General features: G+C 36.2%; 1 protein-coding gene across 2 annotated transcripts in view; it reads left to right on the top strand.

Moving 5' to 3' along the window:
- The window catches only part of LMBRD1 (LMBR1 domain containing 1), a 69,597-nt gene extending 47,607 nt beyond the window's left edge, over positions 1 to 21,990 (top strand). For both annotated transcript variants that reach the window (XM_040059898.2, XM_040059899.2), the window contains exons 10-16: positions 1,858 to 1,922; positions 2,688 to 2,790; positions 3,868 to 3,972; positions 5,178 to 5,327; positions 10,544 to 10,619; positions 20,754 to 20,845; positions 21,006 to 21,990. In XM_040059898.2, coding sequence (XP_039915832.1) covers positions 1,858 to 1,922; positions 2,688 to 2,790; positions 3,868 to 3,972; positions 5,178 to 5,327; positions 10,544 to 10,619; positions 20,754 to 20,845; positions 21,006 to 21,125 — 711 coding nt within the window. In that variant the 3' untranslated portion in view covers positions 21,126 to 21,990. The remainder of the gene's footprint in view (positions 1 to 1,857; positions 1,923 to 2,687; positions 2,791 to 3,867; positions 3,973 to 5,177; positions 5,328 to 10,543; positions 10,620 to 20,753; positions 20,846 to 21,005) is intronic.
- Positions 21,991 to 25,915: the final 3,925 nt, after the last annotated feature.

A 25,915-nucleotide genomic window follows, 5' to 3' on the forward strand; every position in this document is an offset into this window, starting at 1 on the left:
CTTCACACTTTGTTTCTGTTCTACTGTGAGTGGACTGCATGAACTGTAGTTCCTGCCAGATGCACTTGTGGGATCTCTGTAAGCTGCAGCTTCCTTTAGAAAATATCCTCTTGTTCTGATGGGATTCTCCATGGGTTAAGATGTAGTTATCTGTTCCAGCATAGTCCCCTTAACAGGCTGGAGTAGAAGTGTCTGCTCCGTTCTCTGGAGCAGCACCTCTTTTGCTGAGTTTGGTGTCTGTCTACAGGGTGAATATTAACAATTTTTGGAACTATTTTTAAGGCTCTTTAAACAAGTACCAAATGTTTGTGGATCATTTCTGCTCATAGTAAATTAAGTCTGAAATTCCATGATTATCTTAGTAACAGAATTGTTCATAAATTAAATGGCTTAGCTTGACTGATCTGGGAGCAGGGATAGGAGGCAAACCCCTAACCCTAACATTTCTAAATGTTGGCTGTCACTTCAGAAGACTGGCTTATTCCGGAGGATATACAAATACCTGTCTAATGGCCATAACTGGAAGAAGGTAGTGAAGAATTATGAGGTTCAGACTCTTGGCCTCAATTGGTTTTGAATGTCTATTTTCCACACAGCTAATACCTAGTAGGAATTTTCTGTGGAGAGGTAAAATCTTAGTACATTTAATTATATGGAAATGCAAAACTTAATACCTTGATATTGATCTCTAAATCTGTATCTAATAAGACCTATATAATTTGAGTTGTTTTATAAGTGATGTTCTAATATTGTTAGAGTTTGCAGATCGAAGTTTATCTTCAGAATTTAATGAACAATAATAGCATTGTATCTCTGAGTGTTTTTAATGAGCAGCTGTAATAAAGTTCTTAACCTTTTCATCACCTTTTCAACTGTGAAACTTCCTCATTCATGTGGGAGTCCATGCATTGTGTTCCTGCATATAGAATTTTGAAATAACCCTGTCTAGGTCTCAGGTCTAGCAATCTGAAAACATTGTTTTGGGAAGTTCAGTGCGCTTATCTGATTGTATCCCATGACTAGGGTTTCTAGGAAAATACAGTGAAACTGTTGGAACTGTAACTGGATGGATTTCCCATCTGGGCTCTCTTCTGTGTGTCATGCCCTTAACTTCCCAGGGAAAAGATTTTGAGGAAGAAACAGAAGGAGTGAGAATAGTTTCCTGAACTAGCTAATAACCCGGGAAAAAGAGTAGGAGGTGTTCTGGTTGAGACAGCTTGGAGAATCAATTCCTGGCTCAAGTGCTGTATTTGGTAGGCATAGTAAAAACACTTTTCTGTGTTTTAATAAAGACCTGGCATTTGGGCTTTGTTGAGTTTTTATCACTCCCAAGTGACTTGGTCATTGTGCGTTTCAGAATAGTGCTACAGCAGAGCGCTTTTACTCAGGAAGGGTGAGATCTTCCTTGTAAGCTGTGCACAGGTTGCCTCCTGTTGGAAGGTGAGCACCAGGTGGGGTGGTCAAGGCACCAGTCTAATTTCTTTAATGAAACCTAAATGCATGTACGTAGTTAAGGCTTTCCACATAATATAGAGAATACAGGTTGTGACTTCTGCGAAATGCTATGTTTATTAAATGTAGTGTGTCATCTCTTTTCTTAAAGTCACTTTTGATATCAGGGTAGATTTGTGTATTACACTCTAGAGCATGTGATGTGCTTAACGAACTGTGTTTAACAGGGTAAAGGTTTTGTGAGCATTTCTCTCTAGTATTTACCAAAAAGTTACTGTTTCAAGTGTATTTAAGCTCTGAAGTGCTCAAAGATCATTAATTTGTTAATGAAATGGATGTAAGTGTTCACTTCTTGCACCAACTGCAAACACTTTCAGTTAAATGGTTTTAAATTTTTACTTGTAGATTGTGTGGGGAGTATTTTTCATCATTGTGGCATTGCTCTTCACTGTCTCTCTGTTCCTGTCAAAGTAAGTACATTTCAGTGTTTTTCTTGACCATTTAAACTACCTAGTTTCTGCTCTGTTATAAAAATTGGGGTGGTTTGCTTTAGCCCCCTTCTTTTCAGTATTACATTTCTCTCAATAGAGCTGCACTTCTCATTATAATAGAATATATTGAAATGGAACAAAATGTACCAAAACAAACTAAAGAAAGATCACGTTTCAGGCGGAAAGCAATTCTGATTCAGCAAAGAAATTAAGCATATATGTTCAGGAAGTTTAATTCAGATTACAGAGGTATTCTGCTTGCTTGAATGAATCCTATTGCAGGTACTTCTTTGACTGGGTAACAGGTGCTTAAAATCTTGCAGTAAATGACATGTTTAATCCCTTTTGATGTGCATTACTTCAGAATGGTTTCATGGTGTTGAAGGCAGCACTGCCAGCTGCAAGTCTGGTAGATTTCAATGCGGATTGACACTAACCAGAGGTCTCAAATGTTGGCATTTTTCATCTTTCAGACTGGGAAGATAAGCTTTATGACCCAAACTAGGGAAAAGCAAAAATGCTGAGGAGATGCAGAAATCAATGTATTTTTCAAAGAACAAGTGCAGTGAGTGTGGTAAAGCAAAGCCTGTGTCTGTGCAGATGCTAGACAGCTGTTACTCTCTGGGATTAGTTCAGTTTGTTGTTGTTTTTTTTTTTTTTCTTTTGAGCTGCCCTTTAAATTTAAACTAAAGATGAAGCTCTGGGAGAACCACAGTACTTACACAGTTTTTCTAATTACTGCAGTTTGGACAAAGCTCTGCATTCGGCTGGCTTCGATTCAGGATTTATAATTCTTGGGACTAATCTGACCAATCCATTAAATATGCTGCTACCGCTTCTTCAAAGAGTAAGTAAAGAACTGGTGATACACATACATAAGGATGCTCTTCTGTTTTCTTTTAAACTTTTCCCCAGGTAATTCATTAAGACAACATTGTCTAGATGTGTGTTCAGTAAAAGCAAGGCAACTTCCTTAATTTTTAGTTATTAGTTACTGATATGATAATCTTGGGTGAATGGAATCTAGTTTGGGCAAGGAAGGTGGTGCTTGAAACTGATTTTGATGTGATGAGAATACAGTGGCAACAGAGAATGACAGCATTTGTAGTTGTTATGCACAGAATAAAAGCAGCTTTGTCCCATCTTCTGCATACATTCTAGTCAGTGTCCTGGATATCGTAAGCATTTTTAGTGAAATAAATGTGATTTTTCACTTTTTTAATATATAACACATTGAGGAATATGCTACACTGGGTATGTTACAGTAAGTATATTAGTCTTAAGTTTAGTAGAGTTTGAAGACAACAAGTACACATACAAATTTGGGTTTGTCATGAGTAAACTGAGAAAAAGAAAAGCCTTAATATTAAGCTACTGCTTAATCCCCACCCCGTTGAGTTATTCCTGTATTTTTGGTATAATGGGTCAGCACAATGCATTGCATCCCCATGGCTTTTAAAACTATTGTACATCTAAGCTTGTAGTTCTCAGAGAAAAGTAGTGTTCAGCAGCAATATTATCTCAAGCATTTATTAATGTAAATATAAAAATCAAGTTTTGTATGCAGATATGTTCACAAAAGTAATCACAGATATGCAGTCCTAAAATAATAGTTGCCACTGTGGATTTGTCATTCTGTGGGCATATTTAAAATAATTATTTCTTGGTCTAAAAATGTATAGCACTTCGAAATTAAAGCATATCTTAAATTAATGAAAATGCTTAGTGCTTTCCCAAACTAATTGTCTAAGCTCTATTAGCAGCAAGCTATGCTAGCTATATTTGGAGTCAGCTTCAAAATAGAAACTTCAAAATAGGACTCGGTCTACCTCAGATATAAGCTATAGAAGTAAAAGCTACTTTGTTTTGAGCGGGAGAAGAGCTTTTTTCCTTGTCTTTTTAACTGTTTGTGTCCTTGTTTTAGGTTTTTCCACTTGATTATATTCTTATCACAACCATTGTTATGTATTTTATCTTCACTTCAATGGCAGGGATTCGAAATATGGGAATATGGTTCTTCTGGACAAGGGTAAATATAACTTGAGAGTTCAGTTTTTAATACTCAGATATTTAACAAATATGTGCTCTTGAATATATTTAATATTTTTGTATTGCTTCCTAAATATGGGATGTTGCCAATAGCATTGTCCGTATGCCTAATGAGCATTAAAAGTCTATTGTACAATTGTCACTGCTTTTGGAAGGTATTTTATCAAGTTATCAGACTTTGTCAAGTCATCAAAACTGATGTTTTAATTTGAGCAGTAGTATCAGCTGACTCCTTCAAGTTTTTAATCAGTGTCCCTTTGGCTTCTGACTTCTCTAAGTCAAAGTCATATTATTGGTATATTTGAAGTATTGGTCAAAATCTATAATGTGGCATGCAGTCAGAGCTTCATGAATTACCATCTGTGTGACAAGAGTGTTTAGCTTCATAAGAGAGAAGACAGTGCAGTGGTGATAGGGCTATCTGAAAACTATGCAGATAATACATGACTGTATACAAGCAGTTTTGTATCCTATAGCATGACATTCATGCCTCTGATACTTGGTTAAATATTTCCCTGCTCATATGCCTACTTTCCCTTTAAAATTATCACCTTTTCATGTGGTGACACTCCAAAATTGTGACCAGTGACCATCAGTTTTTGCAACGAGTTGTGAGATTAGTTGTTGGTTTAGGTGCTGTCATTTCCCCCTCAGCTGCCAGCTTCTTTACCCTAACATGGTACTCAGGTGCCCTTGGGAATTAGAGTGGTGTCTACAGGGCAACAAGGAAGGATTATGTTGTTCCCTGCAGTGTTAAATGGACAAGATGCCACCATATGTTGTGCCGTTTTACTCAGAGCCTGGGAATGCTCTCATAACTCCATCCTCTGTTTCTAGATCTGATTAGGTGTATAGTGGTAGATGGCACCCCTCTTTGAGCAAAGGACACAATATTCTTCGATAAATCAATGCACAGTTTGCTATAGGTGTGACAGGTAATTTAAACTAAATGCTAGTGTATAAATATTTTGCGCCATTAATACAAATAGAACTTAATTTGGTTAAATAGCTGTGCTTTGAAAACCTGCGTTGAACCACTGGAATTAAGTTACCAGAAGATAATTGTAGCAACCTCCCACTTCTGGCAGTAGAATTAAAACTTATTTGAACTAAAGAGTTTTTTTAAATGCCTTTAGAAAAAAAAGAGATACTTCATTGTGTTAATATTTGTTTTTCTGATTTTAGCTTTATAAAATCAGACGAGGAAAAACTCGACCACAAGCACTCTTATTTCTCTGTATGATACTCCTGTTGATAGTTCTTCATACAAGTTACATGATTTACAGTCTTGCCCCACAGTATGTAATGTATGGAAGCCAGAAATACCTGGTGCAGGTGAGATGCTTTTTTTTGTTGTTTAAATTTTATTTTCTGCATTAAAAATGTACTGTTTACAGAAACTTTGAAAGTCAGACACATTTTCAGTTCTTGAAGAGACATTGGTAGGCAGTTTTTTAAAATAGTAGTAGGTCTCTTGGAATACTGATTGCAGTTATATATTATACAGCTTAATTTCTAGGTCATTTCAAGACTTTGTGAAACTGAGGTTTGTTTTACTCCTGGTAAGACAGTTGTTGTCTTCCACTAGATTTTGTACTGACCTGCTTAGGCTGCTGAGTGACTGCAGTGAGGATTATTTTGAATGTGTAAGGCTTTGTATAGAATGAAATCAATACTGTTCCACAGTTGATAATTTTTATGTGCATATTTATGAGGAATGAGAAAGATAACTTGGTACAGTAGAAAATAATAATCTGAGTGGAGCTAAGTGTGTGCAGATTAATTGCATTTCAGGCACCTTGGGCTGTCTAATATCATGAAACTCCATGCAGTTTGTGCACTGTAAAATCTTCTACAGAATTAAGCAGTTAAAATTTAGTCTCCGCTTTTGTTATTTCACTTTTGTGTATTTCAAGGTTTTGATTTTTTAAGTCTTTCATCTTCTGTACCTGAAGAATTAAATTATTGTATTACATCTTAGTTTGAGTGGCAGCCTGCATATTTATGGGGAAGTTCAAAGTTACATATCAGAAGCATCTTGAGAGGTTGCATTGATGGCTGTTTATTAAGGTCTGGTATCTTAGAAGGGTAGACTTCATTAGATCTGATCTTGCAAATGTAAACATATCATGAACTGGTTGCTTATTCAGGCACAGTGAAGTCAAGATTCCCTGGTTGCTGTTTGATGTTTAAGTTTCACAAAGACAAAATAGTTGAGCTGGAGTGGTTGAAAGAAAGGATTTAAATGAGATTGGAGTGATTTGATGCTGCTTTGAGCTTTTGGAATATCTGTAATTCTCTAGGAGGATGTTCCTGTGGGAGGAGAACACACCTGCTTTACAAATGAAGCACCTGCTGACTTCCTTCAGCTGTGACTATTTAGTAAATTTTGCAACTTACTACTATCAATTCTCTTAGTTTAAACAGTGGCTACTTGGGCAAAAGGATTACAAGGAGAAATTTAAATTTTTAAGTGTTAAATAGGCTAGAGAAGAGGAACTTGCTCAACTTAAATATGTTGGTGTGGTAGGATTGTCACTGCAGGAAGTAGAGGTCTCAGTAAATGCTACTTTACTGCTGTCTTTATATTTGAATTGTCTGGTAATGGGCAATTGGTCATCCTGAAACCAGTGCAAGCACAGTAATAGAGTCACTATAGGGGATTTGAATATTTGGTATTTAGGAACTGTAATGCATTTTATTAGGTTTTATGCTAAAAATAGCTAACACAAAATAAACATGCTTAGGTGTGTATAAATTGTCAGATTTAGGGTAGTAGCAGCATGAAACTAAGATGAAAGTCAGTTTAGGTGTGTTTACATAGAACTTCTGGTATGGTTGTTTACTGTTTATGTAGCAAGAACATCATATAGCTGTATCTGAATTAGTTATGAGCTCAAGTCCCTGCAGCAGACACTTTGGGGTTTCTTTAATGCTGTAGAATGATTGTATGCCTCCAACAGTGCAGAACCAATGTGGGTGTAAGAGTGGGAAGAACAATTCCATTGAGGGTCCTGCTGAGCTAGTCTTTAAGACCTGCAGTGACCTGAGTAGTGAATCCCTTGTGCTAAAGTTTGTAGATAGCATGGAAGATTTGAAGAGAAAAACAAGTAATGAAGGTTTTGGCTAGCAGTTTGTTTTGCTTTATGAATAAAATGTTTGTATTAAGGGAGGCAGAAAGATTAAGACTTTAAAAATACTTGCATGTTAACTGTTTATTACAAGAAGTATCTGAAGATAAATACATAATTTCTAAGAAAAAAGGGTCAAGAGACTAGAGCACAGCAGTAGGAAGGCTCTTGTCATTCTTGCAGCTATTGCTGGTCATCACTGCAAGAAGGATTAGCTGGAATGGTTGAGTAGAGCTGTAACTTTCTGTTTAAAGGATTAAAAAATGTTCTGGTCAAGATAGCCGTCCTGGGTCCTCAGCTTATGTCTCATTTCAAAGAGCTGTGTTTAAAGTGCATAATCTGAGTAGAAACTGGTTTTATTGTTAAAATAACCAGACATAAAGAATAAACTGGTAAATTACATCTGGCGTCTCTGGCATACCAAATAAATACAAGGTTTTTTGAAAACATCCTCTCAAAGATTATTTCACAATGTACCAGAAACGTTTTCTGTGTCTGATATTTTGAAGTAAGTTAAATTTTGATATTTTGAAGTAAGGAGAGATGGAGTCTGGGAATGAAGAGAAGCAAGATATTTTTCTGTGGCTGTAGCAATGAAGAGGTTCTTAAGAATTACGGATTATGGGGTGATTATGGATTTAGGAGTGTCCAGGAACATAACCAGGAACAGGGCAAGTGAATTAGATGTAGCAAGCTTCCTGATGAGGAGAACCCTGTGCACCAGCTCACTTGGACAGTTCAGGTTTTCACTGTGCTCTCACACTACAGTTGATTTCATCCTTTAGACTAACAACACTGGTGACCAACAGTGTGTAAGAACCAAGCAATAAATGAGCATTATTCTGGGAAAGCTTAGTGTATGGGTGAGCTGATAAACGTGTGTGACAATCTGATGGTTCATAGGCTGTGCAAAAGGAGTACTTCCCCCTTTGCTTTGCTCTACAGTAATTCCAGATTTAGTAAGGTGTCAAACTAAATTGTTATCACAATCTCTAGTAATACATGGGATAGGTTAGACTCCTGTTTGAATCTTGAACTGTTTCCTTTGGAGACTGACTCTTGGTAAGAGCTTTTAATTTGGAAGTGTTTGTAACTTTTCCTTTTAACTGAATATGTATATAAAAGTGGAGCTTTTGTGAGGCAATTAACATTAACTCGTCTTGGGCTACTTGCTTTATTAACTCTGAGCCAGTGGTGTGTTCAGAGCATGTGACCCCAATTCAGTGTCTTCAGCTGTGGTGTCTGTAGGATACTTTTGAAAACTTCTTCTGGATATTGTGCTCATACCAACCAAATCCTCTGTAGGAATTTTTTTTGACTTTCAGAGCTTTTCAGACACCAAGGATGGCTTGGTTTCACCTTTTGAAGCAATTTGTTGTATCTGTTAATCAGAAATTAGTCTTTTCATAACCTTTCACAAAGAAAGAATTGTATCCACATCCAGGCCACCTTAGCTTTCTAGCAAAAGTACAACTTTGCCTGTGCTTAAGGTATAATTCCTATTTCCGTTCAATAAGACCAAGGGTTGTTTTGCCTTTGTCTGAAAGAAAGACCACTGCTTGCTGATGTTTGTACCCAGTGGATCTTCAAGACTTGATTTAAAAAGCCAGTACTTGCCGTAAGCAACATGGGTACTTTTCCCTGGTGGGGTATCAGAACAGCAGCAATCACTTTCTTTCTTCAGTCATCACTTAGATAATTTGGAGAAGTGGAGCTAAATTGCAGGACCCAGAGTGTCTCTATTGTCAGCAGCAGGAATCCAGAAGTACCATCCCTTAAATGGCTGTGTGGAAACAGATCTTTTCAAGTTCTTGATCCTTAACATAAGCAGAAACTAATCATGTAGGTGTAACAGGTTGCATCCTAACCCTTTATGTAATAGCTGGCCATTTTCTGAAGTGTCTAAAACGTGTCAGCTCTTGAGGCACACATACTGAGTTACTGTCCGTAGTTTTGGCTCATGCTTGGCTTTGATGCATCCTGCTTTCAGCCTTGGAGTAGATGGGATAACAGAACACTAAAGTTTTACTCTGCCAATAGTTCTACTAAAAATGTCTTGAATTATAGGAATGTTCATGGTGAACAGTGATACAAGACCTGGAAAAAAGCACAGATGTTGTCAAAGAAAGCCCACAGGTCTAGCTGATGTTGTGTTTAAAATCCTGTTAATATTTTAAAGTGAATTAAGATAAGGAAGACAAAACTTTGAATGTTGTGATTGTTTTGTGCTTTTTGTGTACCCCATGGAATTTTAGAAGGTGTGATACTGTTCTTTTGAAAGAAGTGTTTGCTATGACTGAACAGTGTAAGCTGGAATAGTGACAGCCAGCTGGAATACATTCTGGAGATGGAAAACTGCTAAATGTACACTTGAAATTTCATGTGTTCTGTTCTTACCCTGTTGTTTCTGTCTACACATTCTCTTTTGTTCCTGATCCCTGTGACTAAGTCATGTTCCTTTTAGATCCATTTTTTAAGGCAGTCTCCCCACTTTCATGGCCTTGCATGAAGCAAAATTAACTGCATGTACAAATTGCTACTTTTTCAGGTAGATACTGAGTGGCTTTTTTTTGACTGTTCAGAGTGAAAAAGGAATTTGCTTAATATTGATCAACTTCCTCAATTAAGTTGTTAGAGCTGAGTTTTATGTGCTAGCTTGTATTGATTGCTGGTATATTTTAAGGAACTTTTTTGCATCTGAAGGAAAGGTGTTGACTCTTACTGATTTCTTTTGAAGGTTTTATGTTTAGGAAGTCATGAGGGTGCAAGTACAGTAGGTATGGACCCTTTAAAGTCAGTCAATTAAAAAAATCAATTTAGTGCAAAGGATTTACATTGGACTCTGCTAAAATTATTCACTGGTTGTTCAAAAGGGTGGAACACAGTTCATGTTCCCTGAAAGGGTCAGTTTTCTGAAGGTTGGGGATATTTAAACAGGTAGATTTGGGTTTTCAGTAGTTCACTTAAGCACAGTGTCTCTTCTTCCACTCTGGTGGTCGAAGTATGTTGCTTGCTACCATCTGGCTTTTTTAGACCAGAAGTAAACTGTATTCATAATCATTATCAAGCCTAACACTTTTGTGGTGTCTTCATCACCAGTTGAATTTCACATTAATTTTATGCACAGTTAAAAGGTTTAATTTCAGAGCCCAAGTATATTTTTCACAAGTCTTCAAAAACAGCACAAGTTATTATTTTTTTGGTTAATGAAATCATACTTAGAAATGTTCATGTTTTACTGTTCACAGCTTACTCTGCATATGCTGTTCAAAAATAATACTACTGAATATTTGAAGAGATTTGCTTAAGTATTCTTTTAATTAATTCACTGGAAAATATATTTGGTTTCTGCACTGTCATTGTCTATGGAAGACCACTGCTGGTATACTGATACACTAATTTTCCATATTTATAATGCAGAGTAATAAGACAATTGATGGTCAGCCAAGGAATGTGACACTTGTGTCTAAAGATTGTGATGCAGATGCACCTGAAGGTAAGATAAATTTGTTTCTTATATTTCCAATGCGATAGGTGCATGCTCAGCTGTAATAAGCAGCTTAATCTGTCTTCATAGCTTTCGTTTGCCTAAATTGAAGCTTTGAGGTATAGTTACGTTAAAGCTTACTTTATTAATTTGGATGACTAGTTTTAGTAGAAACTAGTAACTATGGGTAACAAAATATTCGAGTTAACTTTAAATTATCATATTTGCTTTAATGTGTATGTAGAAGATCTTAAAAATAAACCCCAGCTGGTGAATAGCTTAGCATTCAAAGTGCACTTCACTGTGTGTGTTTATCATACAATCTTGTAGACAAGTATTCTATTTGGTCTCTCAGTGTACTCAGGAAAACTAAGATCTGAGCTTCTCACTGGAACTTGAGATTCTCAGTGGAAACTTACAGATAAGAGAATTGCATAATTTTTAATGAGATGTAAACGTGGGCTCTTCCATGAGCAACAATACCAGTAGAATTAGAAATCTTAGTCTATTTTTCTCTGATTTGCTTAGAGTTATGCTGGAACTTATAGTGAGTGATCAATTTTCTCAGCTGTATTACTAAATGTCCCCTTTTTGACTGTTATTTGGGCAGAAGATATATTACAGATATTCTGGAGTTAAGTAGTGACTAGCAAGCAGAAGGATAATGCTGGAATGTTCCTTGACTTTCCTTCTATGCAGGCCTTAGTGTTGATTTTTTTTTTTTTTTTTAAGAGAGAGACTGATAACATTTTATTTAGTGCTTATTCCTCTGTGAAACTTGAGTAACGCTGTGAATGAGTTTTAGCCTGGTTTCATTAAAAAATCAAGCTAATTTGAAATCATGCTGGTTTTATTTTTTGCAGTCTTACTTTACACTTCCTTTCCCTCTGCATATAAACATTTTTTTCACAGTTTGAATTGCAGAAGCTGTTGTAATACTGATAGTGCTCTTTAAGGTCACAATCACATTGATTGCTAAACACTGATCTCAGCATAAGTCTTCAGAATGGTCCAGATTTTTTCCAACCCAAGCCTTTAATTGTTCTTACTCTGGCCAACTTTCAGCTCCTCTGGATGAAAAGCAGTTGTATTGTGTGTAGATTTCTATCCTTATGAAAATGCTTGACAGTGTCAATTAATTGACAGAAAAGATATATAGTTGTCCTGTATTCTTCTCTTACCACCAGTATTCTGTAACACCTGATTTTTTGACTGCTTTTAGAAGTTCTTAATAATCACTGAGTTTTTCTCTACTTTTGTTATTGGAAAATATAAAACTTAATTTATTTTTGTACCAGTAAAGGTAACTGGACCATCTGTTCTTTGTTCCTCATCTGTCAAGCCAGGTCTCCTCTGGAGGGCAGTTCCCTTGTATTTATGCTTATCTTCAAATTTAGTATGTGTTAGTCTCAATTCCTTCTTCTAATCATTCATCCATATTTTGATAGCTTTTTTTAGCCTTAATGCAGTTTCAAGTGTTTAGATATTTTGACAAATATAATTGTTCAATTCAAGTTTAAGCTGTCCTGGTTTTGTGATTAAATTTAGAAACTCTGGCAAAATTTAGAAGAGCAAATGTGTTGCCTTTCAAAATGAGATTGCTTTTGTCCAAGTTGTACAGATTTTTGTTTCTTGTAAGCAGCCTCTTGACTTAGCCAGTATCTGCTGAAAGCAGAATGTACTCCCTGGCATTGATAAGTTTGTTAGTCTTGACCTTTGTGAGAGCAATTAAAATAGTCTGATTTCCTCGGACTTTGCTTAATTATAGAAACTGGGATTGGATTTAAATAAACTTACTCAATACCACCCATACTTAATTTTTTAATAACTTTAATACTTTACATTATTTTCTTTCTTAATTTACTTTGATCGATGGAAGCAATATGCCGATGCTTAAAACTAGTCTTCTGATGTACTGAACACAAGCTGGTTGGAGTAAGTGATGGCTTTGGTCTGTCATCATCATCACGTTGTTGCAGTGGCTATCTCTGAGTCATGGTCTCCTTTCTTAATAGAAAAGAGGTGGAGAAGATGGTGATATGCTGTCCTGTGTTAAACTAATATAAGTAGAAGATGGATGGATATTTCTTAAATGTGAATATCAATGTGATCAAAAGGCTTAAGTGGAGTTGTATGAGCCATAGAGGATACATTCAGGCCATTCATACATTTTTTGTAAATGAAGGAAAAGTTTATTTTGTAATAATCAACTTTAAAAAAATAAAAGGTTGCATAAGTGAAAACGCTTTAATGATTGCTTCCAGTCAGTCAGTTTTAGAAACTGGAAATGTATTCCTTACTTTGGAATACCTGCCATTTTTAATAGATGGTAACAAAACTAATGAAAAGAAGCAGATGCTACTCTTCTCTGTGATCAGACAAAGCATCCTGACAAGTCAGATTTATTTCAAAGGTAGGAACAAAACTCCTAAATACAGTTTCTCTTGTTTTTAAGGATATTAGACATGGGCAAAAATAAATGCAAATAACTTTAGCATAAAGGTTGGTCAAACACTTGCAGTTTGAATTACTTTCTTTCGTACTAGGGTTTTATGTAAACCCGTGAACTGTAGCTAAATGAAAACATTGATTTGTCTCGTCAATTAATTTTGTTCCATTTAAACTGATTTACTTCTAACAGGTGTTATTCCTTAAACATAAAACAAGCAATGGCCTTTTAATGGCTGTGCTGATATATAAGCTTATAGCAAGCTGCTGTCTTATTGAATGCTCAGATGTTGGAGATATGATCTCTACTTACTGTTCCTAAGTAAATAATTTTTTTCTTTCTGAGATGGTAGAAGAGACCTGATCAGGTTGTAAGAGCTAACACTTCAGCCTTTATTGGGCAGTGTTTCCTGTAGATATGTTTCAAGCAAATGTTTGGTTTGGTCCAAAGGACAATTTCACTTTCTGGAGAAACACAAGGCAGTTAAAATGCAATCTTACAAAAAACACATTCTTGAGTATTTATAGTTAGAGATATAATTTGTGGGGTTTTAGCATTGATATCTGCTTTCATTCAGCAAGGCTTGTCTCTATTTACTCCTGATATGCAGAAGGTAAATCTGTTTTATACTCAGATAAGGGCCATAATAGTGTAACTACATGAAATAGAATAGAAGACAAAAAATAATAGAGCAGAGTACATCTTATAAGTAATTTTTCTAGTTAAACATCTTGCACAAAAAGTTTGTTCTGGTTAACTTAAAACGCTTTAAAAGTAGTCTTTCAGGGGCAGCAAGTTGAATCTGTTGTAGGCAAAACAAGCTTTCGTTTTCAGTGGTCAGTACAGTTGGGCAAAAATGTCATTTGATGACTGTTTTCAAGGGCTAATGACAGCTGAAATGTTTGGTTCATAATTCAGTTGAGTATAAGGTAAAGCAAAGAAGTTCAATTGTGTGGTTATGACTCTTGGAGCAGGACTAATGTGTTGAAAATTTGGTATAGGTTTAGCTTAACAGGTTAATGGGATTTACTGTAAATGAGCAATGACTCAGCTGCAAGCCTGAACTATGAGAACTGATAAACACTATACCTCTCTCTAGATTAAAAGATCTAGGTTTTAGGCATCACTCACTTTAAATGCATAACTTGCTCTGAATCCCCTTTGGATTCTCTTCATTTGTTGAGGAAATGAGCCTTGCCCAGGGCCTGTTACATGCTGGGTAAAGTTCATCTGCTAGGCCTTTTTCATAGACCTGTGCTGACTTGGAACTACATATGAAGTGAGAAAGAAAAAATAATCTCATTTCTAAGGCTTTGAGATGAGGTCTTACTGTGCTAACTTGATCTGTGCTGCCTTCTAAGATGCTCTTATTAGCTAGAAGTCAAAAAGTTCTGGACCTCAGGCTTTATTTTTGCCTGAATAAAGACTAGATATAGACATTACTCAAGCTGGAGGCCCAAATACAAATACCAAATCAGGAGCATATTCTGTTTCTCTTCTACAGAAGTGCAGGAGGCATGCAAAGGGAAACCACAAGCAAGTTGCTCAGAATCCTCAATATTAGTCGTTTTGTATGAAGAGTTATTTGACTGTAGGTTATCACTTCCAAACTGTTGTTCTAAATTAATTAATTTGAAAAGTTACAAAATGCTTCACATAAAGATTTTAGTGAGTACTTTCCATTTTCCTGTTGCTTTGTGAATGACTGTACTAATACTTTACCCTGAATCTATACTTAGACCTAACACTTTGGAAGTCCTCTGTAACCATTAGAACTCCGTATAGATAAGCACAGTGGTGCTTGTCTGAGCACAGAGAGCCCTGTTTGGCACCTGTAAACAGTATGAGCAGCTAAGAGTGCTGTAAATGTCTCTGCTCTACATTATTCACTGACACACAGGTGTGGGTATGTCAGTTCCTGCAATTATTCTTGCTAAAGGAGGAGGTTTTAATAAGAAGGAAAATAATGGGTTATGCTGTCTGCTGCTTCCTTTGTAGAGTTTTGCATCTGTGTTCATCCCTAGAGTATTGCCTTTCATGTTTATCACCGGCTATACCTTTACAATAAGAATTGTTTGCCTCTAGTTACTTAAAAATAAGCTTTTCAGGGGAGACTCAGAAAATGCTTCTCGAAGAACTTGAAGTTTAAGTTCAAAGACCTGAACTTAAAATTGTGGCTTGTCTTTAAACCCATGTGGCCGGTGCTTGTAATTAACCTTAATTGTACACAATGTTTCAAAGGAGCTCTACTTTCAACAAAACCACTGAGAACACTTTTTACATCAGCAGGCTGATCCAATGGTTTATTGCTTCCCTGTAGAAACTGGGCATTATCTCTTTGGAATTAAAGTAGCTTCAGATTTAGCTTTTGGCTAATGCTGTACCTTTCCACTTTATACATGGACTTGTAGCATTAGTATCTTCCTCACTTGAAGGTACTTAATAAACATTAAAATCAAGTCATCCTTTAAACTTGTGAAAAATGAGATTAACAGGTTTAGCTCTTCAAATCTCATTAAATGTTTTTCACCTAGTCTGTTAATACATGCAAATCTTGGCACCCTCACATATTCTCTGTAACCAAAGTGAAATAGAAACCTTACAACTGGGTGAAATTTTGTATTATAATGCTATAACTGTGCTAGGATGAACTCCAAATCTAAAATGGCTGAAAAAGGACTGACAGGCTCTCTGAAAGTATAAGTAGTGAAAACTCTTGCTATGCTTAGCTAAAGTTTGTTTGCCCTTGGTTGTAAGATCCAGAACCTTCTTTCTACAACTCAATCCTTCATTCATACATAAATGCAAATCCTGTTCATACATGTCAATTCATTTAAATTTAACTGTTGGGGAAAAATGTGATACCCAGATCACTCAATAGGACATTATTTTTATTATTTAGCATTTAGAAACTTTGATTATTGACTTTTTCTTCTTTTGACACACGGTTGTGGAGAATCTTACTGGAAGCCTCCTTGTACTATAAAGCCCTTCTTCCACTGATGGGATGTGAAAATTCTCAAGCCATTTAATGTAAACATTCATAATGTGTAATTATCAAGAAGTTTGACTGCTGCAGTTCTTCATGTACTGTACAATAACTGCTAATAGCTATTGGTTATCTAGACTTTTAACTTTTCGTTACAAAATCAGATCTATTTGTTATAAAACCAAACTGATTCACATTGATTACATAATTTTTCTGTCTAGTTTTATATCAGGTTGTGTTTGATCTGCAGACCATGAGAAGTATCATACACAACTTACCTGTAGCTTGAAGCGTAGAAAAAAACCAGTTTGCTTTGTAAATAACTTGTCCCAAATAGCTTTTCCAGGCTCCTCATTAGTTCCTGGTTTCCAGGTTTCTGGCTCCTCCTTAGCCTGCTGAATATTTTCCTTTGTCAGGATTTGATTCCAAACCTACTGAGCAGCTTCTGCTGAATAAGGTAGCTTTTTGGGCTAGACTTTATCTGGCTAGACTTTTGGTGTCTACAGGTCATCTCATTGCCACTTCCAGCTAAGCAGAAAAATCCTGCGCCAAAGCCAGACAACTGGGATCAAATAACAGGCATCTTTTTTGCTTATATATTAGACCTAGATTTTAGATAGCTGCAAGCTGTTGTTTAACATCTGAGTGATTTGATACTCACGCTTCTGTAGTGCACTGTAGTACTTCAAAGTGCTGTCAGCTTGAAGTGTTGGAAGCTTAGTGATTCACATCTCTAAGTGGGGAGTTACTGTAGCTACATACAACCAGTTGGGAAATATTTTCAGATCCCTGTTATATGTGAGTAGTATGTGTTCCAATACGCTTTTCAGTCTGATAAGGGATCAAAGGGGTAATTTTATTGCAAAGTTAACCCTGAAGCAAGTGGTGCCGAAGCTGTTTAATACTTGCATTATTGTGAAAGCTGAGTGAGGGATGAATTAAAATTTAAGCAATTTCTCGGAGAAGTTAGCTGAGAAAAAGATAACTGGTATGGGATGCCACAACCCAAAAGTTGTAAAAGTTTTGTTTATGAGATTAATTTTAGCTTGTGAAACCAGAGAAGTAGCAGCAGTGGAGGGGCTGGATTGTCAAGTGCAAAGACAGGCTCAACAGCTAAATGAGGCTACTATTAATTCTGTTTGTGTGTGTATATATATATATATATATCATATCAGAGAAAAACATGGGATAAGGGGATATGCTCAAATAGTATATAAAAAAACACTTGTAGAAACTAATGAGCAGAGGGCAATTGAGAATGTAGTTATTCTTTGCTATTTAGCCAACAAATAAAGAAATGCTGTATTTGTGGCCAGGACAGCTGTTGCTGCCATTCCATGAATCTGTTTCCAGAGAAAGGTAGAAGTGATATGTGAAATACAATCTTTAACATAAATTTCTGTGGACTTTGTAAACACTTGAGTGACCTTAACACTATGAAATATTGATCAAGATGTTAGGTTGTGAGATGATAGGTACAAAACGAGGAATTTTTAATATATCTGTTAATATCCTCCTATAGAGACTCCTGAAGCTTGCTTTGTCTCAACAATTTGACCTATGACCAAAGCTATACCTAGAACCTTCAAGCAGCAGCTGCTTTTTGCAATGCAGCTTTTCATTTATTGGAAGCAAGGCTGTATTAAATAAGTCTTCTTGGATTTAGGGTCAGAAATTTTGCAGCGCTTAGGTGTTCAAGCAAAGAAAAAGATGTAGCTTTTTCTTTGGAAGTAGTTTTGAGTGTATTTTAAGTAAAACGAGGTTCTGCTTGAAACTGGGATCTAGGTTATATCTGTCTTTGGATAACATTCACACTTTGGAGTTTCGCATCTAAAACTACCACTATTACTTAGATTTGTGTTGTCTTAATATCTACCTTCATGTAATGATTTTGAGCACACACAGGACCTAAGAGGTAGTCTGGTCCAACCCCCCAGCAGGGGGCAAGTAGAGCTGGTAGCTCACATCCATCCAGCTGTGAATGTCTGAGGGACAGCCTGCTTCACTGTTTGCCTATGCTGATTGCCTCCTCTACTACTTAATGAGTGTATTTCTTGCTGCAGCTCTGTCATCTGTTGTCGGTTATTATGCAGGTCTAGAGGAATCTCATTTAATACTTTGTAAGCCCCTGCTAGATAGCAGAGGCAGCAGTAAGATACACCTTTACTTCAAGCCGAAAGAACACGTCTTCATTTTCTGCTGGGTCTTGTCTGTAAGCTGTTGCAGTGGTCCTCCACTAGATTTGCTTCAGTAAGTCAAATGCTGCTTTTGTGCTGGGCAGTCCAAAATGGCACCCTTGCAGATGCATTTTGTCATAGTGGGAGAACTGATCAGTTTTGTGGACTTCCACTGCATTCCAGGGACTGAAGCCTGATACTTGGTTACATATCTGAGTTATAGATGACCACCAGTAACTACATGTTCTTTTTGTCTACTGGGAGATGAGGTTCCTTTCTGTACAGTTGGATTATATCTGGTCAGCCCTCAGCCTGCACTATTGTATGGTGTCACTTTGTTCCAGGTGCAGGGCTTCTGTCTCCATTAAACTTTGAGGACTGTTTCAAGGGGCTTGAAAAATAACCCTTTCCTAAATCTAGCCATCTAGTTTGTGGGATCTGTTCTTTATTTCTCCCCAGTTTGATCTATGGATTTACAGAGGGTATAATCTGTCTCATTGTCTAGTTGATTAATGACAAGGTAAAACAAGTGTATGGTATTGACTTTCAAACAATGCCAATGTTTATAAATTACATCGCTCACAACAATTTGTAACTCTTCCCTAAGAAACTTATTTCCTTCTACATGCTTTTGTGAAAGATCACTATGTTTTGAGATGCATAAAAGACTGACTTCATCAATAAATTCTCATAATTTGAGTTTTCAGTGCAAAAAATCATGTTTTAGGCTTTAATACTTGGCATTGAACAGAATTATCATTGTAATTCATCATAAACCAGCTAATTCACCTCCTGGAAGAAGCCTTAATTTGAAAATAGTACATTAAGTGTAGCTGTTTCTTTACCATAATGAAAAAATTCATCAGTGGACTCAAAACAAAAAATAGTTGAGTCTTCAGGTAGTAATGACTATTATTACTTGTCATTCTTTATTGTAAAATTTGTTTTTTCTTAAATCCTGGCTGTTTGGCTCCGTTCCTTGGTCAGCACTACATATGTACATAGAATATGTTGTATTTTTTAAATGGTGGCAGGTATCTATTGGAGGCGTGGTAGCTTTCCATGTGTACTTTTGTTCTGTATAATCAAGATACATTTAATATCCACATTGATCATTCTGGATAACAAGTAGCTATCTTAATTCAGGCTATTCATCATAACTTACTCTAAGTTGAGTCATATGGTGGAATCCGTTGATGGAAAATGTCATGTCAGCCTATTAAGTAATATTAGTTCAGAAACAATAGGTAAAAATTAGTTATCTGCTCTTGTAACATTGCATAGAAATATTCTTGCAAAGTCAAACTATTCCAAAATATTTATCATCATCTATTTAATCCAATTATTATAAAGAGCCATCTGAAAGTCTTTTAGCTGTTTTTTAATTCAAGTAACCAGCTGGAAAGCTGCAGATGGTATTGACAATATTGTCTGCAATTATGAAGCATCTTAACCAGCATTTCTTACTTAGATGGCTGCTAAAAGTGAGCTATGTAACTGTGTAAGTAGTGTATCACTCCCACCTTTAGAAGGCAGGAAATCTTAACTTCACCTGCACCTGGGGAATATTTCCAAATCTGGGGTCTGAACTGAGGGACAAAACTGGCGGTTTCTGGGTTGCTTGCTTTCTCTAGTGTTCAACATGTTTGCACACCAATTCCTGCTCTGAAATGGGCTTTCGGTGGGGTTTGAAGCATAGTATTAAAAAACCCCCCAAAAAGCAACCAGGAAATTATATTTTACCTGAGCATGAACTCAGAGTGTGCCCTTCCTTGCGTTTAAGAGATTAATGAACTGGCTTGTGTGTCCTGCTGGCCATCCTCTAGCATGACCACCCCTTGAATGCCACAGGTTCAGTGTCATATACAAGCCTTTATGCTCCCCGTCTGCATGTTGAAAATTCCGTGGAAACTTGATTCTTAATTTTAAAATCTAACAGTTAGAAATGAGGGAAAATACAGCCACATCAGAAAATATTCAATATTCAAGTTGTTAGAGGAGTAAGGTTTAACAACTACTGTCAGCTCTTGTGTACAAATAAGGTTTCTGTTATCTGGGTTGCAAAAGGTCCGGTATCTGTTGGAGCTTTTTTGTGTACATGTAATTGACTTTTGAGTTTTTACAAAGCTTATGTAATCCTGGTAGAGAGACAGTTTTTCGTAGTCCTGAAATGGGTTTTAATCCAGAATCTGATTTGTATGGCTGGTTTATGTAAAATGGCAAGTGAGTTCCCTTTTGGACAGATTCTAGTTAATAATTGACACATCTGCATGAGAAATGGTTCCCAGTAGTAATGGGGTTACCTGTGTAAATTGTAGCTTACCTGTCAACAGTCACTCTCTCATAACAAGTGTCCCTTTTGTATACCTTCTTGGTACAGGAGACTAAATTAGATGTAATAGAGTGTAATTGTTCTGCAGAGCTAAATACTCTCCATAACTGCTAAAATATTATCCTACTGTATGGTATTTTGCTGATTTTTTTGATTGTTGTTCTGTGTTGATCAGTACTATTTCCTTTCAATTTAGATCAGTGTATTGTCACTCGGACGTACCTCTTTCTTCATAAATTTTGGTTCTTCAGTGCGGCCTATTACTTTGGGAACTGGGCATTCATTGCAGTAAGTACTTGGATTTTGGAGATCTCTGAATCAAGTTGGATAATTTACAGTAGTTGTCATTGCATCGTTTGCATCACCACACAACAATTTGTTTTACTTAAATTGCCCTTATATGCCCCAGAACTGAGTAACAGTAATACTTTTTGCTTTAAATTTGCAGGTCTTTTTAATTGGATTAATTGTTTCATGCTGCAAAGGCAAGAAATCAGTCATCGAAGGTGAAGTAGATGATGACGATTCAGATATGAGTGATGATGAACTGTCTGTTTATTACCATTGACAGCCTTTTGCCTTCAAGATGAAAAAATGTATTATGTTGAGAGTCATGCCCACATGGAACTCTTATCCAGATAAGCATCTTTGCACCTGTAAAAGGAAATGAGTGTACTCACTTAAAGGGATAAAAACCTGAATATCTCTTTGAGTATCACTGTTAAATGAGAACAAATGTTGAAGCTGACTTTGAATAATATATGGAAAATACTGGTTTATGATTAAACATGTATGTAACCTTCTGATCTATAATTTGATGAACCATTGTAACTATTTCCTATTTCACAATGCTTTTCTGTTAACTTAGGTTTTCTTAAATACTTTCATGCTTAACGTGTAGGACTTCATTCGTAAATACAACTAGCTAAAATCCTGCAAAACAATGCAAATATTGCAGGAAACGTTTGGATGAAATTTGCACTCTCAGAAGGACTTGACCTAACTTTTGCTTTAGTTTTGCTCGGTTTCTGTATAAAACTATAGTTAACAAGAGACTGTCCATTAAAGTATGCCAACAGTATTATTTACATGGTGAATTTCCAGTCTGTGAAAAGTAAGTCATTTTCATACTGTGATATCCACTGAGTTACCATGAAATCCTCAGGTAACTATGAGGTGTTGCTCTCTCAAAGGAAATCATAGTGCATAGTACAATATTCAGCAATGTTGCAGTGTCTTAGTACAGTTCAGTTCTGAAACTTCCAGGTGCCTGATCTAGTCATAACCAGTGGAATAATTAAGATGTGATTAATTTTTAACTTATTTTTCTCTTTAATGCAAATTGTCTAGTTTAAAGTTCTTGCAATATTTAAAGTAAATGTTGTCAATTTGTTTACAAACCAATATGTTTATATAAACACAGTTAAGAAATATTTTTGTCATTTGTGTTGTCTTTGTAAATTAATCCTATTTTAGCTATATAGTTACTGAGCTATATTTCTGAGGTTGAAAAAAAATCTTCATCTATCCTTTGACAGACTCTGAAAGAGAAAATGTTTACAAGGACAGATTTTTAAGCTTCTAATGCTACCTGAGAGTTACAGTCTATGCAAGCACCTGAAAATGTGATTAGGTAGTCTTTTTTATAAGACTAATTGTTAAACAGTTACTAAAACGTAGTTTTTAATACTATGTCCTGCTTTCATGTTTGCAAAAACTAAAGTTATTTCAAGAACAATCTGCCTCTTTCTGCAATATTTCAGAACAGCAGGCTCTCAGGAACTTCTGAATTTTAATTTAGTTTCAGTATTGGAGGAGGTCTTAGATGAGTTGTGTAGTTAGTGAAGGACTACAGGGAACTGATGTTTGGACTATAGGAACAAAAAAACTCTGACATCTTTTAATAAGACTTCTTTGCCAACTGCTTCAGTAATATAAGTGTTGATGCAGCAATGTGGAAGAAGCTGAGTTGGAAGCGACCCACATGGATCATTGAGTCCGTCTCCTGGTGTTGTAAGTGGATCATAAGCTGAAAATATGCAGTCAGGTCTGCTCAACTAATATCAATCAATCTGTTTGCTACTAATGTGACATTTGAAAGGATAGAAATGTATTCAAACACTGAGAGTAGATATTGAAATTTGACCAGGCAGTCTGAGCTGTCTGACTAGAATTAGCTGAATATTATTTAAAAATGACAACCGGGGAAACTTGAAAGGATTTAGTTATAAGAGTTCAAGTAATTCATACAGAAGGTGGAATGTGATGTTGACTGTCTGGATGCTGTGTCCAGAGCCTAGCAAGAGCTTGGAGTATACTTGGAGTATACTTGGAGTATACTTGGAGTATACTAGGAGTATACTAGGAGTATACTTGTACATGCCTTGGTGGAAAACTTACATGAGCTAATTTAAATAAAGTTAACTGCTCAGATGTCCTCCTTTGTGAGTTTTACTTGTCATCTTCAGTTTTAACCAAAATTTGTCACTTCTTACAGGTTTGTTTGTAACACAGCTTTGCAGAGTTACGTCCATTCTGCCCTAACTTTGCCCTGGTGACATCACTGCTCATCTGGAGAAGATTGTTGGGAAGGTGCTGGTTTTGTGCCATGTAGCTGCTTCATGCTATGTGCAGGCTTAGGGGATCACTGGCCAAGATGCATGGCCAGTGCCTAGATACATTTTATTATAAGTCTCTCCGGTTTTTAGCATTTTCTTAATTTCCAGGAATTTCTTCCCAACGCAGTTCTGTTTCCTGTCTAAATAGTCTTTATGCAGTAGTACAACAATCTGCCTTTGAAACGGTGACTGTCTTTAATTGGAGGACTCAGTAAGTACCAGGTTTTTTAATCCAGATATTAATCAGATTTATAAGCAGCCCATTGTTAATTGCAGCTATCAAGAAGCAGGCTTCTCTAGGAGAGTTCTAAAGTTACTTCAGACATCTGCTGTCACCCTCTGTCACAGAAGTAGTAAATAACTGCCAGCATTCATAATTGGAATTATTTGTCACCTGCCACATCCTCACTAAAATTTTTCAGGAGTTCAATGAACCAATTGACTGACAAGGTTTTAAAAGATTTTCCATGCACTAATGTAATTGTAATGAATACACACTCAAGAATTCATCTCTAAATACTTCATGTGAGGGAAACGTGACTTTTTAGCTGTACTGTACCTTTAAAATTAACTGGAGATGTTTTTGAAGTTTACTGTGTGAACTCTGACTGTTTTTCTACATCGATTATCATCCAGGCAAGAAACCTAGCATTGAAGTTTAAGACAGCTATGATTTAAAGTACTTTGGCTTTGATCAGTACTTGCAGGAACTTCCAAAAAACCAGAAATTCCAGTATATTTTTGTCCTAGCTTCCTCTTGTGCAGTCTTAAATACTTGAAGTTAGAACAATTAATTATTTTACGTTCACAAAGTTATAGTGCTGCTGTAGCAGCACATCTCACTCATTTAGCTGTTAAATATGAAATGATAAATCCAGTTTTCTGCAGTTTGGTGAGCAAATTTGAACTTCGCAGTCATGATACAATAGTGTTCTACCTTGCAAGCAAACATTTAATATCTTCAATTGAGTCTTTAGAGGTCTCTTTTCTGGAAAAAGGCATCAGAATTGTTTCATTGCTTTCTTTAAATGAGTGATATTTCAAATCCATCTCTGAAGTGTGAGCTTTCAAAACTTCTGTAGTGCCATGGTCAGACCTGCCGTAAGTTACCTTTGTTGTTGCACTTCTCCAGTTAGCTTCTACCATGTTGAAGTCTCATGAACATTTAGAACCTAGAGAGCCTTAAATCTTGCTGACATGTCAAATTAACCAAGATCACTAGGAATATGTTGGATAGAATTCAGCAACGTGTGCCAAAAAGTGTTCATTTTGCCACTTGGACTACAGTGATGGGTAGTTTATCCAGAGTTCCAGGTCATAAGTATGATAAAGCTGCTTGTTCCTTATCTGAAGCTGAGAGTGTGCTGCAGATTTCCTGCTGATTGGCAGAAACAAGTGAAAAGCCTTTCCTGGTAAAGATGAAAAGAAATATCTGCTAACTTTTTGTATTTTCTGCTTTAATTTCAGGAAAATGATTGCAGGGTAGACTTGAGAATTTTGCACTGAAAATTGTAATCTACTTCTGGGTGGAGTGTACCTGTATAAGAAACATACTGCAAAGGATGGTAATTGCATGCTCAGAAAATGTGACTATTTAAGCTGAAAGCTAATGAACCTTTTCAATGCTTATGATTTGGTTCTGAATAATCAGTGTAGACATAACTTTGCAGTTTCTTTGAGAGGTCTTCTACTGCTTAGAGACTGTATTTCTTGGGTTTTCAGCTGTTATTTGGCTTTGTCAACACAAGTTTGGGTTGGACAGTTTGAGTTGGCCTACAACAGAATTTTGAAAAGCATTACCCCCTTGTAGAAACTATGTGGTTTATCCTAAAATAATGCTAAGTGCTGTTATGCATAGCAGAGGTGCAGTTGAAGTGTTTAAAGTAATTGATGACGTGTAGAAGGTAACTTTTTTCCAGTAAGTAAGCAGATATTCAGCCCTCACGACTGCACTGATACAGTTCTGGGCATGGGCAGGGAAATAAAGCATTGCTTCTGAGATAAAGGAAAAAAGATTTATCCCTTTCTAAAATTATCAAAGTAATTTGATATACTTGCGCTGTAATATTTTTTAGGGTCTTATGTTAAAGATTATAGTTCATATTGAAAATGCTTCTTACATTAGTGTAGATCTGTTCTCTTATAACCTTCTGCAAGGTCATTTTTCCTGCAGATAAAGCAAAGAGATGAAATTGAGAATCACTGTCTCCTCTCCTGCAAATGTGTATTTTGAATGTACTTCGCAAAAGAAATAAAAGACTTGTTTTGATTGTGGCAAGATACAATTTTCTATTAATACTCTAAACCAAATTCTGCTTCTAAATTAAGACACTTGCCAATCCTGGATAATTAAATGGATCAGAAATTCTTCAGCTTTATGTGGTTGTTACAAAAATTATCTGGAAGTTGGGCTATTTTTAACTTCCTTCTATTCAGAGAGGTTGCGTGAGTGATAGCACTTCAGTCAAATTTATAGCTGTAAAGAGGGTTATTTCTTTTAAATAAACAGACAGTTGAAGCACATTTAATGACCCGTATTTATAGCTTTCTTCCAGATTTACCTCTAGAAGTGTGATATATTTAGGGGGTCAGACAGAAGAATTTGGGTTTATGGAGGGCTGGTAATATCGGTAAGCCACAGAGGTGGTGAGTTTTGTGATCTTCCTCTATTGATATCGAGTCCTTATTTCGTATGTTACAAACATCTGTGTTTTTTTCCCAAGGAAAATAGTGCAGGTTG

Source organism: Hirundo rustica, chromosome 3, assembly GCF_015227805.2.
Source record: "Hirundo rustica isolate bHirRus1 chromosome 3, bHirRus1.pri.v3, whole genome shotgun sequence".
Classification (NCBI taxonomy): domain Eukaryota; kingdom Metazoa; phylum Chordata; class Aves; order Passeriformes; family Hirundinidae; genus Hirundo; species Hirundo rustica.